The sequence below is a fragment of the Notothenia rossii genome (assembly GCF_949606895.1).
Source record: "Notothenia rossii genome assembly, chromosome: 5".
NCBI classification, from domain to species: Eukaryota; Metazoa; Chordata; class Actinopteri; order Perciformes; family Nototheniidae; genus Notothenia; species Notothenia rossii.
This window is the reverse complement of record NC_136903.1, coordinates 85,738,087-85,754,691: the sequence shown is the minus strand read 5'-3', so window position 1 is coordinate 85,754,691 and position 16,605 is coordinate 85,738,087. Positions and strand designations below refer to the sequence as shown.

The 16,605-nt window shown below is 42.6% G+C and overlaps 1 protein-coding gene across 10 annotated transcripts in view; it reads left to right on the top strand.

Moving 5' to 3' along the window:
* foxp1b (forkhead box P1b) overlaps positions 1–16,605 on the top strand; it is a 197,784-nt gene that overhangs the window by 92,403 nt on the left and 88,776 nt on the right. For all 10 annotated transcript variants that reach the window (XR_013808412.1, XM_079682634.1, XM_079682636.1 and 7 more), the window contains one exon: positions 4,491–4,646. Coding sequence is in view for 9 of the 10 variants with exons in the window: in XM_079682634.1 (XP_079538760.1) it covers positions 4,503–4,646 (144 nt within the window). In the remaining variant the exon portion in view is untranslated. The remainder of the gene's footprint in view (positions 1–4,490; positions 4,647–16,605) is intronic.

The window sequence follows — 16,605 nt, the reverse complement described above, 5'->3', positions numbered from 1 at the left end:
TTTACAATGGCAGGGACAAAAGATAACGGTTTTCTAGACGTGTCCATGAATAGGTTTGATTTTAACGCTGTCCTGGTACTGTGGCTTCTACTACCTGCAGAACTGAAAACGAGTACCATCACGTCTTAAGAAGTTTGCTATCGACTTTGTTCCCCGGCATCCGTTCTCGTGACATACCCATGTTGGAGTACTTTGTTGTCAGTGATGAGGGTTATGGATTATTTAACACACAGCATCAGGAGCCAAAACACAGCAGAACACAAGACTCTTAAGAAAGCCTTGAGAAGATGTCCTGTTGTTGTGCCTTTAGCACACGTCGATGAGTTGTCTAGTCTAGCAACCAGGCCGAACCTAAACAACTCTAAATTGAACCTCTTCCCATTGTCTCCTTCTCGGCGTGTCTTTATCTCCCGCCCAAGAGATGTTGTGCTTTTGTTGTGTGCTTGTGTAAACACGGGCTGTGTGAGAACCCTGCTCATCGAAGCAGGTGGCCGCGGAGGCTTTACTGTCATGAGCATTAAAGAAAAACAGAACACGGAGAAGGGTCAGAGCACAGCTGCGCACGCCGACCCTACCTTGAATCCACTGCTGACTTGTTTGAGCCGTTGAATTCCAGGCAAGCATGACAGGGGGACAGGCGTTAGATTTCCAGCAAGAGAGAGAGAGAGAGGGGGGGGAAGAAGAAGCAGAGGAAGGGCTGATGAGCTCTGGCCGCCGGCTGTTCTTAACCTTCAACCTGTCTGGTCAGGTGGGAGACACATGTGACTCTTGTTTGTACTGTACTCCCCATATTCCAGGCACGGAAAACAAAACAAACTGTCAACAAACAGAAACTCTGACCTTTTTTTATCATCCAGTATTTGTTCCAAACACTTGTTTTGTTTTGAAAGCAACCCCCCCCTACCCCTACCCCTACCCTTACCCTTACCCTTACCAAAGGAACAGACAGGCATCTAATAATCAACAGCACAGCCAGTTCTTTTTTCTACCAACTCTTGTTGCCTTGTTTTCATCTCCTGGAATTTCCATTATTTCTATTCTTTTTGAAACTATTTTTTCCGAGAACACAAAAATATGACATGCTCTATTAATAATGAGGGGGTTTATTTTTCTCTCATGTCTCCTTTTGTGTATTGTTTTATGTTGAAATGTTGTTTGGAGCTGAACAGATGTGCTTTTAACCCCAGAACCTCCTTATAGCAGGACACTTGACCCGTAATTACAGCTATAGTCAAACTTGTTGTATAAATGGACCGGATGGAAAGACTTGGAGCCTTGTAAGTCTTCGCAGAAGCGGCTATCCCATGAGTAGAGTGGAAATAAATAGATGGATAAACATTAGGCCGAGTCACGTGTCCGAGCCGCCCCAGCTGATGATGGCGTCCCCGCCTCAGCGCCTCACAGATTAACATTGTTATCAGCACAACTCTCTAATAAGGCTCTTTCCTATCTTCTTGATATTTATGATGGATAATGCCCATTTTCCATTTTCCTCTTTCCTCCGATTTCTTCCTCTCACGATATTGCAGCTTTGAATTATTATGTGGTGAAATTAATGAGAAAGTAGATTTATGGGTTTCATTTGTTTGTCAATTCGGAAATTAATTGGGTGTTAATTTTAGCCATCCCCTCATCAGTGCCGGTTCTAAGCATGCGCGCATTACTTTGCATTCATTGTAGCCTTTCCCTCCCTTTATCGTGGGTCACTAGTTTTTGCATACATTAAAATAGCCCCGCGGCTCATTCACTTGATTACTTTTGGAGATGCCATGCATTTGGAAATGTACGCCTTTCCGTTATAATTATGAAAATTTCGCATGGAATGACAGTGCATGTATAATAGCCATTACTTTCCCCCCTTTTTTATGAAGAAGGAAGGAAAAAAACAGAAAGCAGACCATTCTGTTTCTTTCAGCACGTGGAAAAAAATCTCTTTTATTTGAGAAATTAAATGGGGGTGAATAACGTCAGCCCCTGGTTTATCTCAAATGGCATTTAATTTCAGCCCGAGAATGTGTGTTTTCTAATTGGCGAGTTGGTGCGAGCGGGGGCCTGTAGGTGGAGCCGTGGCTGGCTGCGTCCCATCCCGCCGTATTCCTCACTCCTTGTTTAGAAAATCCCATTATGGACGGAGGCTGTGCCAGACTGGAAGGGTGAGCCGGGTCAACATCTGTCTGGAGGGGGGGGGGGGGGGGGGGGTGGCTCTAGCTCCAGCCCAGGATTGGGGCCTGTAGGCCGGGCAGAGCTGCTCAGACAGGCCCTGAGTGTGTGGGCGTAGTGACACACTACTGAACCGGCACAGTGTCAGATGACTCACTCGGATATGCTTCTACAACAGAGGAGACGTGAACCGTAGAGGACTTTAATTTAGCTCTGGTGCTGGTTTAACTCACCACCACTGCTACTGAGCTGGGCCGCTGTCCCACAACTCTTTCACTTCATCGTTTTGCACAACTTTCAAAGCACACAAACATATAACAGATAAAAAATGATATGCAAGAATAGGCAGGAATCCTACTATAGCTTGTTTGAAGTGTCTTACTAAATGATTGTATGTCATAATTTTTTATAAAAAACACAAGATTAACATACAAAACATTTGAACACATAATACACATAAATAAAACTAAATGTGAAGAAAAAAAGACAATAAATGTGATTTTGAAAATAAATAATAATTGAATAATTATAAGAAATAATAATAATACCAATAATAATAATAATAATAATAATAATAATAATAAAATATCTATGAAAAAAAAGTTTAAAAAATAATAATCAAACAATTCACAACAGATAACCAAATTATTAAAACTAAGTAAGACATAAAGCGACTTGTATAAATACTATAAAATATAAATGCAAACTATAAAATAAATAAACAAATACACAAATGTGAAAAATAGTAATACGAATAGTAAGATTAAAGACCAATTAAAACTGTATGAGTCTGCGTGTCGAAAAGGAAAAAGCAGTTAGAAAACAGCATATACAGTAAATGTTATTGTACGCATTCCTGCAGCAGTATTTTGTCTCGTGGGCGTACCCCTAAATCAGATTTGAAATTTGACCTCTGCTGCGATTGAGACATTAGGGTTTGGAGATGTGATGATTGGCGAGTGATTTTGCTTTAAAGGGTGTATTGAAATGCACAAACAATAGTTTTAAATAACCCCCACATCTAGGTTAGTATCTCACCTATGCTCTGTAAATATTCTTCTGTGACAAGTTGTCAACATCAATTTCCTGTCTGTCAGCCTGAGTGTGTGTCCCCACGGTGTCTGGGCTGTATGTCTGCATCTTGTTTAGATCTGCACCTCTGGAGACACACATTAACTCTCATTGGCCCCCGTTCCTATTACACGCCTTAAACGCAACACCGTAAATCTGCATTTAGTTCCATTTTCACCTTCTTTCATGATGAGGCCCAGTGTTTTAAAGGCATTTATTCTGCTTCATATAAATAATTAATCAGCCAAGTTAATTCGCTTCTGCCTGAATTGGTCAGCTTCATTAACCGCCCTGGAATCGGGGGGGGCTAGACGCCGTGCGCCACCGAGGCCTCGACCGAACCACAGTGGCTGTAAATCATCCCGCTGATTTGAGGAACACGGGGGCACAGAAATGCGCCGCCGTCACTGGCATTCGTCCCAAGAGAGACTGAGCAAGGGTTGCGGGGGTGGGGGCATCGAGTCTGCCTGCCTTTTGTGTATCCAAAAGCAGAGCAGAGGTTGTACAATGTAAGCAAATAGCTGTGTATTCACATCTAACACAGATTACTGCTGTCATACTTCTACATAACGCCCAACCAGTATTTATATGTTATCCTTTTGAGCTGGATTAAGTTATGAAAGACAACAAGTCAAAGGGTTTTATTTATATTCAGACCTGTGTTTTGGTGTTAATTGAGCACCCCTGTAGGATTTGACTGTTTTCTCTCGGCCTCAGATTGGATGTTTCTCATGGAGATCCTTTGGCAGGCCTCACACAGTCCCCCCTGTTTCCCATTAAAAAGCCATTCGGCCGTGGTTCTTCTGGGAGCCATGCGAGTAAATATATCCATTTCCATAGAAAGTGTTTTGTTTTGGAGGTTCACTGTTTTCTTGGGCTCCTCTCACTCAGGTTGGATTCCCCCCTCCCATCTAAGCCGGACCCCCCAACCCTCCATAATGGAGAACACAAACAAAACCCTCTTCTCAAAGTATACAGACTTGTCATCTGCAAAGAATCTGCCCCGGAAAAAACAACACAAAAGGGCGGCTCATTATTCTGCGTGATGAGCATGTGTTTGCCTCAGTGCACATGCTACAAGCAAACAAACAAGACACTGGGAAGGACAAACCAACAGGGAAACCTGCAATAAAAGTGAAATTGTGTGGGAAGGATATGACAGATGTTTATAGTTTGGCCCGGAGTTGAAATGCGACCTCATTGCTGTGTGTTTTAACAGCTGTTTCTCCCCTGTCCCTGTTTTCCGTTTCTTCTCCCAGGTTTTTCAAGCCATGATGCAAGAATCTGGGACGGAGGCGACGAGCAACGGACTAGCCAATCAGAATGGAGGAGCGAGCGTGGAGGGCGGGGCTAAGAGTGCCACGCCGTCAGTGGAGGTGACTGCCAATGACCTCCTGCATCTCCAACAGCACCAGGTACACCCCCCCCCCTACTTTCGCACCTGTCCCTGCTTTATTAAGACATGTCAACAGCAGGCTTCTTCCCCCCTCTTAAAGTGCCATTTAATATTTAATCCCACCTCGAAGTACATCTAGTACATAAACACATTATTATTATTATTTATGTATATTCAGGCCCTTTTTGAATATTTAAAGAAGCAGAAGTGCTCTCTCTGTGTGATTGTGTTTGGTTGTGTTTATCGTGGCATCTGCATTTCGGTGAAATATTTATCGCGGACATATTTTAAGTGTGTAGGTGTCGCAGGATTTTGTAGACAGTTAAGATACCGTGACATCCAATGGGATGACAGCATCTTCCCCTGGCTCGTTGTAAACACACCTCACACTCACAGCTAATGCCACACTCTGCCGCGTTAACCGGCGAGATGGCGTTCAGAGCCCAAAAACATTTTCCGCGTCTCAGACTGTGAGGCAAACAGACAAGCTCTTTCTGTTGGTGTCAGCGTTATGTGTGGCACACGACACTGCGTTTAAGGGAACAACATTGAAAAGATCAGTGTGTCTGCTGCTATCTGGGTCCATCCGACAGGACGACTCGGTTGTTGTCAGGAGCTGTTTGGTGATGATGCACAGGCTGTGTGCCGCTGTCTGGTGTCACAACACATCCGTCAGCTCAGGGAGGGCAACACGATGCACCGTGCAACACTGGAGATTGGGCCCTGTAACATATAGAGCTGAGCCATAACTCACTGTTATCATCCATCATCTCATGGCAGTATCGTCATGACATCAGAGCGATATGATGATGTGATACACAGATCTGTTGTCAGAAGTGATGATAACCAGTAAATTCGTTCATATCTCATTCTGACAACACAAAGAATGAGACCCTTTTCATAAACAGCTTAGCCGTTTGTCGTCTCCCTTGGTGTAATAAACGGGTCAATGCAGTAATAATCAGCTGTATCTGTTCAGACATGGTATTAAGGTAAACATCTTCCATATTTTCCCGCCAGATAGCATTTGGTAAAGCTTGTGGACCATCTACTGGGCTTTAGCAAACTACGATTCTAACCTGAGGACCATTTTCAAGTGTCAAATGTGTCTGATACCTCATTCACACCAACGCCACTCCGGTTCAAGCTCCGTGCTAGAGCTTTTCAGGTTCAGAACCGGTTCTTTGGTTTAGCTTCGGCTCTTTTCACACTACCCAGAGTCCGACTGGTGCCCAAAAATTAAATGTGTAAAAAATGAAACGCGGTTTTGCTCACCCCTACTTATAAATCACTGAAATAGGTAAATACGTAAAATGACCTCATAATTGATTATTTTTACATCGTTACAAGTTGTATATTTTAATGACGTCCCTCTTTTACCACCACTTGATTTATTTGAGTAGAGAGAATGTATGAATAATTGGAGGGGCAAACATACAGCACAGGCCACATTATTTGGATGTACATGGTGTGTGCCTTGGAACAGGATACCTGTGTGAAAAACGATTCTCAGGGAATTAAGTGAGACACTATTGGAATAAATAAAAAAAGGAGCGGATTAGGCTTTAATCCTGAGAATTATAATGTGGGATAACAGGAAATAAAAGTTATATTCTAGGCGCAAACCAAGTAGGCTGATGTGTACAACTATACGTATTACAACATGAATAAAGAAAGGGTAAGGGTTATATTGTCCATGGCGTTTTTGCGCTTAATAAATATAAAACTTCCCCCCCTCCCAAAAAAATACATATCTGGGAGGCGTGTGGTGCAGTGGGATGTGCGTTGGTGTTCGGATCAGGGGGTCACAGGTTCAAACCCCACTGCAGTCAGCATGTCGTTGTGTCCCTGAGAAACTTCTCCTCAAACTGCTCCTGTGGGGATTGTCCACAGTATTGAGTATGTAAGTCGCTTTGGATAAAAGTGTCTAACAAGTGACATGTAATGTAATCTCTGTCCTTGTTGGGTTTAGTGTTGGGTAAAAAAGGGGACCAATGCCTTTTTAACTGAAGTTTAAAACAACCTTAAAGACAAGGGTATTTCCCAGATGTCCTCGATAGTGTGATCATGCTCCTGGGACAGAACATGTTTAATCTTCAGGAAATACATCATTACCTAAAGCTGATCAATAAATAAACACAGCGTTTTAGTTATTTAGGCCTTCACAGATCTGCTCTTCACCCCCACTCCCCCGGCTCCAGACCCCACCTCCCACCCTTTTTTTCCAGCTTAAAACGAGCATGCCGTCAGTGAGAGTCACGGCCATACTGAATTCATTACTGCAGTAGTCACACAAAACCATGGATAGCATTTCAATAACTGCAGGCCACAGTTGAGTAAACAGTTGCACTGAAACTTAATTCCTGTTGACTTTTCCTTCATTCTTTGCCAGGGGCACATTCTGATTCGCTCTGCAAAGACAACAGGGGTACAACTTTGATGAATTGACACAAAGGGGTGGGGGGAGAGATACAAAAGTGTCATGGATGTGCACTTGACACCAAGAGGGGATAAAAGTAAAGCCCCCCTGCTAGACAAGAGCCAAGACTCCAAGCATGCTCCCTGTTTTCCACAAGGAGCCGACTCTCAATGTGTTTTATATAGAAATCTATGAGTTTGAGCCCCGTCTGCTCTGATTGGTTAGCTGGCCAGCTCTGTTGTGATTGGTCAGTCGCTTAGAGATGTCCCGCCCCTTAGCGTATTACAGAAACAAAGTAGTCCAATCAATGTGTTTCTGGCAGGGGCCGATGTGGGGGAGAGGAAGTCCATCTGGGGGAATGTTAGCCTTTGCAGACCCTTTACATGCACTCAAATCTATAAGACTTTCCTTTTTTGTATAAAGATTAAAGTTGTGCTGCTATAGGCTTTAGACTCTCCTTTTTGACAAAGCTTACTTTGGGATTTTAGCCTTTGCATGCACAAAAACGTATATGACACACTATGGGTGGAGAAAGAAAAAAGTGACATAGATGTGCACTTGACACCAAGAGAAGATGAAAGCCTCCCAGCTAGGCTTGAGTCCAAGCATGCACCCTGTTTTCCACCAGCACGATTTGGGGAAATAATCTAATTGCGATTTTTCTGACAGATATTGCGATTCGAGATATTTGGTTTTTAAGCAACCAATTGAAGTTTATTGTAAAATGCGGTCATGACTCCAGCTAGGAAGGTCGTATCAACGTGCTCCCGTCTCTAGCACCCCCGCAGCCCGAGTAGAGTGAAAGAACTAAACTTACATGAAACTTCCGTTGGGTTGCTTTAAAGTCAAGCTTCAGTTTAAGATTCACCCTGTAATAGAAACATGTGATGGAGCATTACCAACCTGACTCAGATGGTTTGTTTCACCAAACCATCTAGGAAAGCTCCATTGGAAGCCATTTGGAAAGGGCAGGCACTTTCAAAAATACTTGGCAGGTGATTGGATCAATCTGTCTATCACCTTCTATCATGGGCCACTTCTGATTGGTTAACAATCACTGGTACATGTGGAGCACAGCCCTTCTGATTGGTGTGGATGACTGACATTTTTTTTGTTGGGATAATTGCATCATTTAAAATCGCAATTTCAATTTAAAATCGATTAATCGTTCAGCCCTACCAACAGGGTCTGACTCTTAATATGTTTTACATAGAAGTCTATGAAAAAATGACCCTGTCTCTCCAGGATCTGTCCTGGCAGTAAAAGGAATGAAAAAACTGCTTCCCAATTCATTGTATTACAGTTGCATTTTCTGCTCTATGCGTTCTACTGTCCTAAATAGCCAGCGCTATGTTGCTTCATGCCTTTTAAACAAATCCAATAGTTAATTTCTGCGGCCTGCGGTTGGAGTTGAAACAGAGGGAGGCGTATTAATTGTTGTGTGTGACAAATGGCGCGTGGATGAGGACGGAGGATGAGATGTCTCACTCTCAGCTCCTGACACTGGGCTTTGATAGGCTACTTACCAGGCTTGTGTTACCGGGAAGGCAGGCAGTGTTTTTATTCTCCCATTAGACTAACCCAGGATTCTCACTCATGCACCATGAACCATGTTAATTGTCCCCGGGGCATTACGATCTTCGCTCAATTACTTGATAACTTTTTACTTTTGTGGCATTTCACAGTCCTCTCTTTTAAGTTGTGTTTGCAGCTCGCACTAATACGACACACTGAAGTGCGTTCTTTTGTTCTCACAGATGCTATTACCCCTTTAGGTGAGGCAAAAATCTATCTAAAATAATCTCAAAGTGCAAACGTGCGAGAGTCCCCTGAGTGAGCGCGAACAACAAACCTGGCAGTGGCATATCATTTATTCTTATTAGGGAACATAACTATGAAAGACAGTCCTCATTAATAAAGATGGGGGATGAAATAATTGTAATCTGTTTGATCATCTTGATTCTGACAGGGGAATTCATCTTGTGGACTAGTCAGATTTGGGGGAAGTGGACCATAAGCTCGATTTAAGCATCTCTATTAGTAAGTCAAACACTGTTTGTTAAGAAGTGAGGAGGAGAAGAAGGCGCCGTCTCCTTGTTTCCCGCTCCAAGACGCTGTGGTAACGTCGCCATACTTGCCAACCTTGAGACCTCAGAAATCGGGAGCATTTCAAAATGCAAAATGGGGGAGGGGGGGGTGCTAGTGGATCGCCGAAGCTGTTAGATTAACATTAACATGCTTATTGTAGTTCTAAGTGCGGCCTGTAGCACCATCCTTGATGGAGCATATGTATGGGCAGGAAAGGAGTGAGCGGAGAGTAGAGTAGTTGTCGATTTTTGTTCTGTTTTCTGTGACTATCTGCCTCACCCTCTCAGACGTTCAGTTGCGCGCGCTACTAAAGAGACGTGTTACCATGGAAACCAAACAATGGTGTAGCTGTATTAAAGTCCGAGTGGAAACAGTCCTGAGTAAATCGGATTTTGTCAGAAATCGGGAGAAATGCGGGAGAAATATGACCCCGGGAGGAAACCGGGAGAGGGCAATGCAATCGGGAGTCTCCCGCAAAAATCGGGAGGGTTGACGAGTATGAACGTCGCACATTTCACTTTTTGGGGAACTCAAAGTGAAACCGGTGGTGTCCTAACAGATTTATAAATATTTGTTGTGTATCTTGTTTCTTTTTTCCGGCTGCGCTCATTTGTTTGCAGCTGCTTGTGTATAATAAATGAGCATCTCCTTTTTAATAGGACATGAATATAACACCTTCAAGTGTTTGCCCCAGTGTTTTATTCCTCTGTGTTTTTGTTTGCGTTGCAGAAGTTGTGGTTTTATCGTTATTCTCATGAGGAAGTGAAGATACTGTAGGAGGGCAAAAAACAAAAACAAAAATACACAAGAAGAGTGTTTGTGCAATAACCTGTTTTGTGATTTGAATGATTTTGCAACAGGAAGCAGTGTTGTGTCGCAGTCAGATACACAATGCTGACTTTTTATTAGCTTTGTGCTGCTGCCTTCGGGACATCCACGTACTTCCTGTGATGAATGGTCGATCTCGGCAAAGCGTTCTCACATGTTTAACCGAGCAATAGATTCCTTCACTTGAAATTTGCTGTAAACTGTAAAGCATTAAATATTAATATCCTGCCTGTTAGATGAGCCTTTTTAATCAAGTTTGAGAGATTTCTAAAATGTATTTTCGTCTCAGTGATACTGTACAAATCCCCTTAACAATATCTCAAAAGGAAAAACTAAAACAGGGATGAATAATTGCTTTTCTTTTATTGCACATACATCCATCCAGTCTGCTTTGTCAAACAAGTGCCTTTAAAGCTTTGTTACACATCGCAAGATAAGGCCAGCCAATTATTCCTCCTCCCTGCCTGCGTGGTTGAGGTGTCCGTGGCGTTGCGTGTGCAGAGAGGAGAGAGTGACACGCATAACGCTGGCCGCAGAAAGAGCTGAGCGGGCACCGGTTTACCGTTTGCATTATGCAGGGCTTACATGGTCCCTGGTGGAGGCTTGAGAAGGTGGAAATGCACGTCTTTGCCAGTGTCACTGAGCTCAGCTTCAGGGGGAGGTGCTACATGATAAGCCTTCACAGTCAGACAGGCACTGTACATAGCCAGAAACACACAGATATAAAGTACACATACAAACCATGGATCTACAAAGAAAACTGGATACTGTGTTTGAGGCCAGGCCCCGTTATTTCTATGGAGGGTGCTCAGTGGCAAGTTTCCTTCATTTTTCAGTTTAATATTTGTATTGTGTCTCTCTGCTGTGACTTGTTTTAATGTTTAAAAAGCTCTTTTTTTTTTGCTCATACTGCCTGTGCTGCAGCACCTCTTCTCACCCTCTGTCTGAAACCAGAGCCCGGTCTGCTCTGATTGGTTTGCTGGTCATCTCTGTTGTGATTGGTCAAATGTTTAGAGGTGTCTCACCACATTGTGCCTTTTAACGTACAATGTGTTGGAGCGCTAGCCAATATAAGTGTTAACATAGTGATGTCATTATGTTACGGAAGTAAACCAATTGAAGTGCAATGGAGGCGTTTCAGGCAGGAACGGGGGGGGGGGGGGGGGGGGGAGTGTGTGGGACTGTCTCTGTAGGGGCATTTGGGATTTTAGACTTTGCAGACATTTACATGCACTGGAACTTGTATACAACACACTACAAGAAAGAGAACAACCCAACAAAGCATAATATGGGCTTCTCTAAAAAAGGGTTATTTAAGATTTTGTCCTGGCGGTAAAAAAAACAAAAGCATCTGTTGATTGGCTGACGTGTCCTTCCCAATGTAAGTCAATGATAAAAAGTATTTTCAGCACAGAAAGGCGGTCTGCCAGTGCAGGGCCTGCTGGGGTCTGGCGCTCAGTCCACATTATAGGCTAATGGTCAGACTGGGGGAGTTAACAGCATGAGGTCAGAGAGGAGAGTCAGAACTCTGATAATCACATGTAGCCCTCCACAGAGCTGAGGGCGAGAGGGACAGAGCGCTGTGTGTGGATTGAAATACAGTGTTTCACAAGAAGAACGCAGCTTATCCAGTTTGGCCAATGTGTGCAAACAAAACAAAATCACACTGAAACATCTGATATCTCTCCCTGCCTCCTCCTCCATCTCTCCCAGCTCTCAGGTATCTTAATGTATATTGTTCATATTGTCACAGGAGGCCAAGCAGAGGCTCCAACTTATTGGAAAATCTGGCGGAGAGGATAACATCAGTGTTATGACACTGCATATTGCCCCAAATTGCTTTATTGGTAAAATGATAGTGCTCGTCCAATTTGAATAATTTTATGGAATCCCTCACTGAACAGTTTAATTATGTTATCACACAACTGGCAACATCTGTCTTTATACCACAGCACATGACAGTTTTATTACAGGCTGAATTTCTTTGCTGGTTCTGGCAATTGATGTGTGATCTGATTAATAATCACACAGATGGAGGTGAAAATTGAACAGTGATGCGCTGCTAGGGAATAATTATCATAGCAAAGGCTGTTTCACTGAAATGATCACTAAAGCTCCTCTTGGATCATATTGCTTTTTAAACACCGCTCCTTCTTTGCTAATCAGAAAATAAATCTGTTTAGTCTAGGTACAACTTTGTAAATCCTGTTGTCACCAAGTTTTTTGTTAGTGAGGTTTTGGGAGGTAAACCACCCAGCACCTCTCCTTTGTCTTGTGGATGCCTTCCAAGACATCCAGCTCTGAACTCATCCATTTTGTTGAGTCTACCTCCAGCCGCCGCTCTGCGACTGAGAAGAGATGAAGCGCAGGTTGCCTGTGTGCCAAAGCCATACTTTAAAATAGTTGACTGTTGCTTGAGTCGACATCCTGTTTACACACCCTGCTTATGTGGGCAGCAGGAGGGGGATCACAGGAGTTATTTGAAACACACACACACACACACACACACACACACACACACACACACACACACACACACACACACACACACACACACATCATACATCTTAGTTTCCGTCTCATTCCAGCACAAAGGGAAGGAAACAGAAAGTGTATTAACATGCATGTGAGTAATGGGACTTTCTCTACAGTAACATTACAGTCACTAAATGGTATTAATGGCATCCTGTTGGGAATTCAAGTCATTTGAAGAAGACAGTAAATGTCTTTCATCCATTCTTAAAATACGTTTTTTCACCTAGAATGGAAAGTTTGTGTATGGAAAAATGCATTAAAGTGCAACAGATTGAGCAAAAGCTGATGACTCACTTGAATTTGCCATTTATTTGGCTTCACAATTCTTTCTCTGGAGTTCTTCCATAACTTCTTTTGTATATTCATTTGAAACCTAAACACCCTTTTAAGAAACTTGTGTCAAAGTGCTTCGGTTCCCCTTTAAACAATCGAAACGTACATTCACAGTTGGAATGGCATCAAAGATGTGTTTTTGTAAACACCTCTTTCCACACAGAATTACCTAAACAATATGTTGACTCCTGAATCTCTTCCACTCTTTGTTTTTGTCGCCACAATTACAGTTGAGAGTGTGTCGGACACAGCCTGGGTGTTCTGCTGGTTAACCCTGCTGCTCCCTATCACCACTTATATTGGACCTGAATGCAGCCCAACACACACTTCCTGAATTTGAGGTTTCAGAGTTTTCTGTTCCTGTTGTCAAACAACTGAACAAATATTTAATTATGGACCATAAATGCTACCTATTAACCGAGCAAAACAGTAATTCAACTGCTGTGAAAAATAGCACACTGTGAAACAACACCGTGTTAGCATCCTGTCAATCACAAGGTTGCTCCGCCCACTCTAAATGTGACCTCATTTCTAAAGATAAACGACATAATGTATTAAAGGAGACCTGAAACTCAAGATTGAGTAATAAATCCATTGAGAGGTAATGTCATTATCTCATAGACTTCTATACAACTGGATTTGCAGCAGAGCCCCCTGCTGGCCATGTTCTGCTTTGTGGATGCGTCAGATTTAATTTAGCACATTAGCTTCACTTTCCAGACCTTTTGGATGCAAACTCGTTGTGTATGCACTCCATTACTAAACTGGTTTTGTGCATTGAAGGTAGTCAGAAAGAAACCCAGATGCAGTCTCCATGTTCTTTAGTGTGTCCTGATGAGGAATGTGTGGATGAGGAACGCTCTCGAAGACGTACAAATGCCTGCCATGTAAAAGATGCATGTGTATGCTGGTATCATTAGAGGAGTGAAGTGGCTCTCATTGTGTGGCGCCCGGATGGTCTTTGATGGCTGCGTGTTTGCGCTGAAGTGGGCAACTCTAAACTTCCAGCAGGTGTCTGCAGCAGCTGGCAGACGGGGAAACACGTCTGCGTCAGTTCAGCATTAAACGGCTTAGAGAGAGGCCTCGCCTAGCGGGAAGACTAATGCATCCTCAATGTTTTATTTAAAGTAGTGCCAACAACTGCCTCTGAATGCGCCACATCAAGACAATGTACACACAAATCCTTCCACACACACACACACACACACACACACACACACACGCACACACACACACACGCACACACACACACACACACACACACACACACACACATCATTGCAATTTCCAGAAAGAAACTACAGACTACCCGGGTTCGATTGTTGTTTGTTTTGTTTCTGATAGCAGATTGGGTTTCACTGGGGTGGATGAGGGGTTTGTGAAAGTGTTGTATAAATGTTTAATAAAATGCCGGCTATATTAATTTAATATTGTTCTTTCTATTTATATTATCTTCTACTCCTCATTGACAATGCACACACAAATCATTCCACAAACATACACACACAAACAAACACACACAAGCGGGCACAGAGAGTAATTTTGCGCTGTTTAGCTGAACAACTTGTGTGTTTAGTGCTGTAAATAAGTAACCGTTTTAACAGGGCCTCAGGAGACTGCGGTTGGGAAAGTACACGCTCAGACATGACTGCCTTTAATAGCCATTGTCAAAACCCTGTTTCAACAAAAAGCTTTTTCTCCACGCGATTGGAATGTTTACATCTCGTTGAATAATAATGCCATTTTAAGGAGAAGCTATTCTTTAAGGATAGCCCATCTGACCCAATTTATTAAGGAATAGACTTAAGGATGCACATCTCCTCTTGGGAAAACATTCAAGCGCATGGCCTATTCATTTTTAATGAGAGCACTACTTTAAAAACTTCATAGAATTAATATGTATCAGTGAAGTCTTTCCTGTGCAGAAAACTTCAGGGTAATTAATATTCATAGGCTGTGCTTGTTAACACCCCCAATGCAAGTGCAATGTAGATCCAATTAACATAGAATGGACCCTAAGGATTTGGGCAGATAAGGGTTAAATGAGCTATTGAAATTGAAACCGGGACTGTCTCCTTTTAAAACACTTATTTGTTTCCATAATCCTTGTTGCGGATTGAGGCATCTTTTGGGCGCACATGTGAAAGTGGAAGAAGCCAAAGTGTTGTTGTGTGTGTGTGCACGTGAATGACACATGCAAGCACGTGCACTAGCTTGTATACATGTATGCATAGAGGGCACAACCTACACAGTCAGGCTAATGTGAAAATCCTGTATTGAGCTCGGCTTTTATATCTTATTCATGATCTCTCGACACAATGTGGGTAATAGACATCAGCGTTCATTCTCTGCAAGCACTGGCCAGGTCGGGTGACAGAAGGGGGGGGGGTTCTTAGGGGAACTATTCATGCTAGGTGATGCTAGCTTAATGCCTGTTTCCCACCTGCTGCCGTTTGTTAGCACACAGACTGCAGATATGCCTCCCCAGAGCAACTGTGCCCCCCCGCGTCTCAGCTTCAAGAGGACTCACAGTTAAAGAGGAGATTTAAACAGGTGATGCAACTGGGATAAGGTGGCTTAAAAAGAAAGGAGAGCACGGTACGCTTTAAATGTACTTTCACTAAAGTTGGTTCAGCAAACCTACATTAAAGTCAGGAAAAAATCGAAGGATTATTTGCGTCATCTGCTGATACATTATTTATAAATAATGATTTATAGAAACAAAAGCCATACCTGAAATTCAAGAATTCAGTTGTGCTGTTGCAGTATATAGGCTATAGTTGAAAAGTATGTCAGTATAAGAGTCAATAAATCACTTACTGGTGATTATTTATTTTACAGGTTTATTAATAATCTGATTTGCATAGACCTTTCAAGTTCCACAATTTCAAAAACGCTACGCATGTTTGCATGTTTTTTGGCACAATTTTGTTTTTATATTTGCATAGTTTTTGAAACTGCAGTGTGTTTCTTACAATGGAAATGTTTTGGGCCGTTGTAGCGTGTTTGCACCTATCGGCCACCGAACATGGCCACCATTTCAAGGCTAAAGATATCATGATATATAGTAAAGTATTAGTCAGATTTCCTTTTTATTCGTTTTGTGTATTGAGCTTGAAATATACAAACAATGTACATGTATGCAAAATTGTCCCGGATGATGTTTGTACTTGTTTAGTTTCACTAGACCCTTTTGAACTCACATGGAAAGCCTCATCCATTGAAAACCATCAAATAAGTAGCCCTGCGGTGACACAACTGGTCGCTATAGGTCGACAAAAAGATTGTAATAAAAACATATCTAATATAGAATTCATTCGGTGTACTAGTAATGACATTTCATTTATCTTTACAACACTAGTGTACACTGTGCATCCCGTTTCCTGTGATACAGAAAAACAAAGTGACAGCTGTGTTTTTAGCCTGCGTGGTGGAACATGATGAATGACCACTGCTGATGATCAAATGAGCCTTCATTGAAGTAAACACGCACGGACAGCCACACCATGCATAGGTCTCTTAGAGTACATTTGAATGTTTGACATGTATTCACCCATCAAAGTATGTATCAGTGATTAATAACAACCCCCCTGCACGCTCAGCACTGACATGGCCTCTATTTGAGAGAAAAATGGCACAGGTCGGTATTCACTGGCGAATAGCTGTGTACCATTTAGAGAATGATATGCCGTGATGGGATGTCTGGCCATAAATAAAAGTGATGGCACCTCCGCATCCTGTGAATGACATGTGCCATAAATACTTAGCCAGGCCG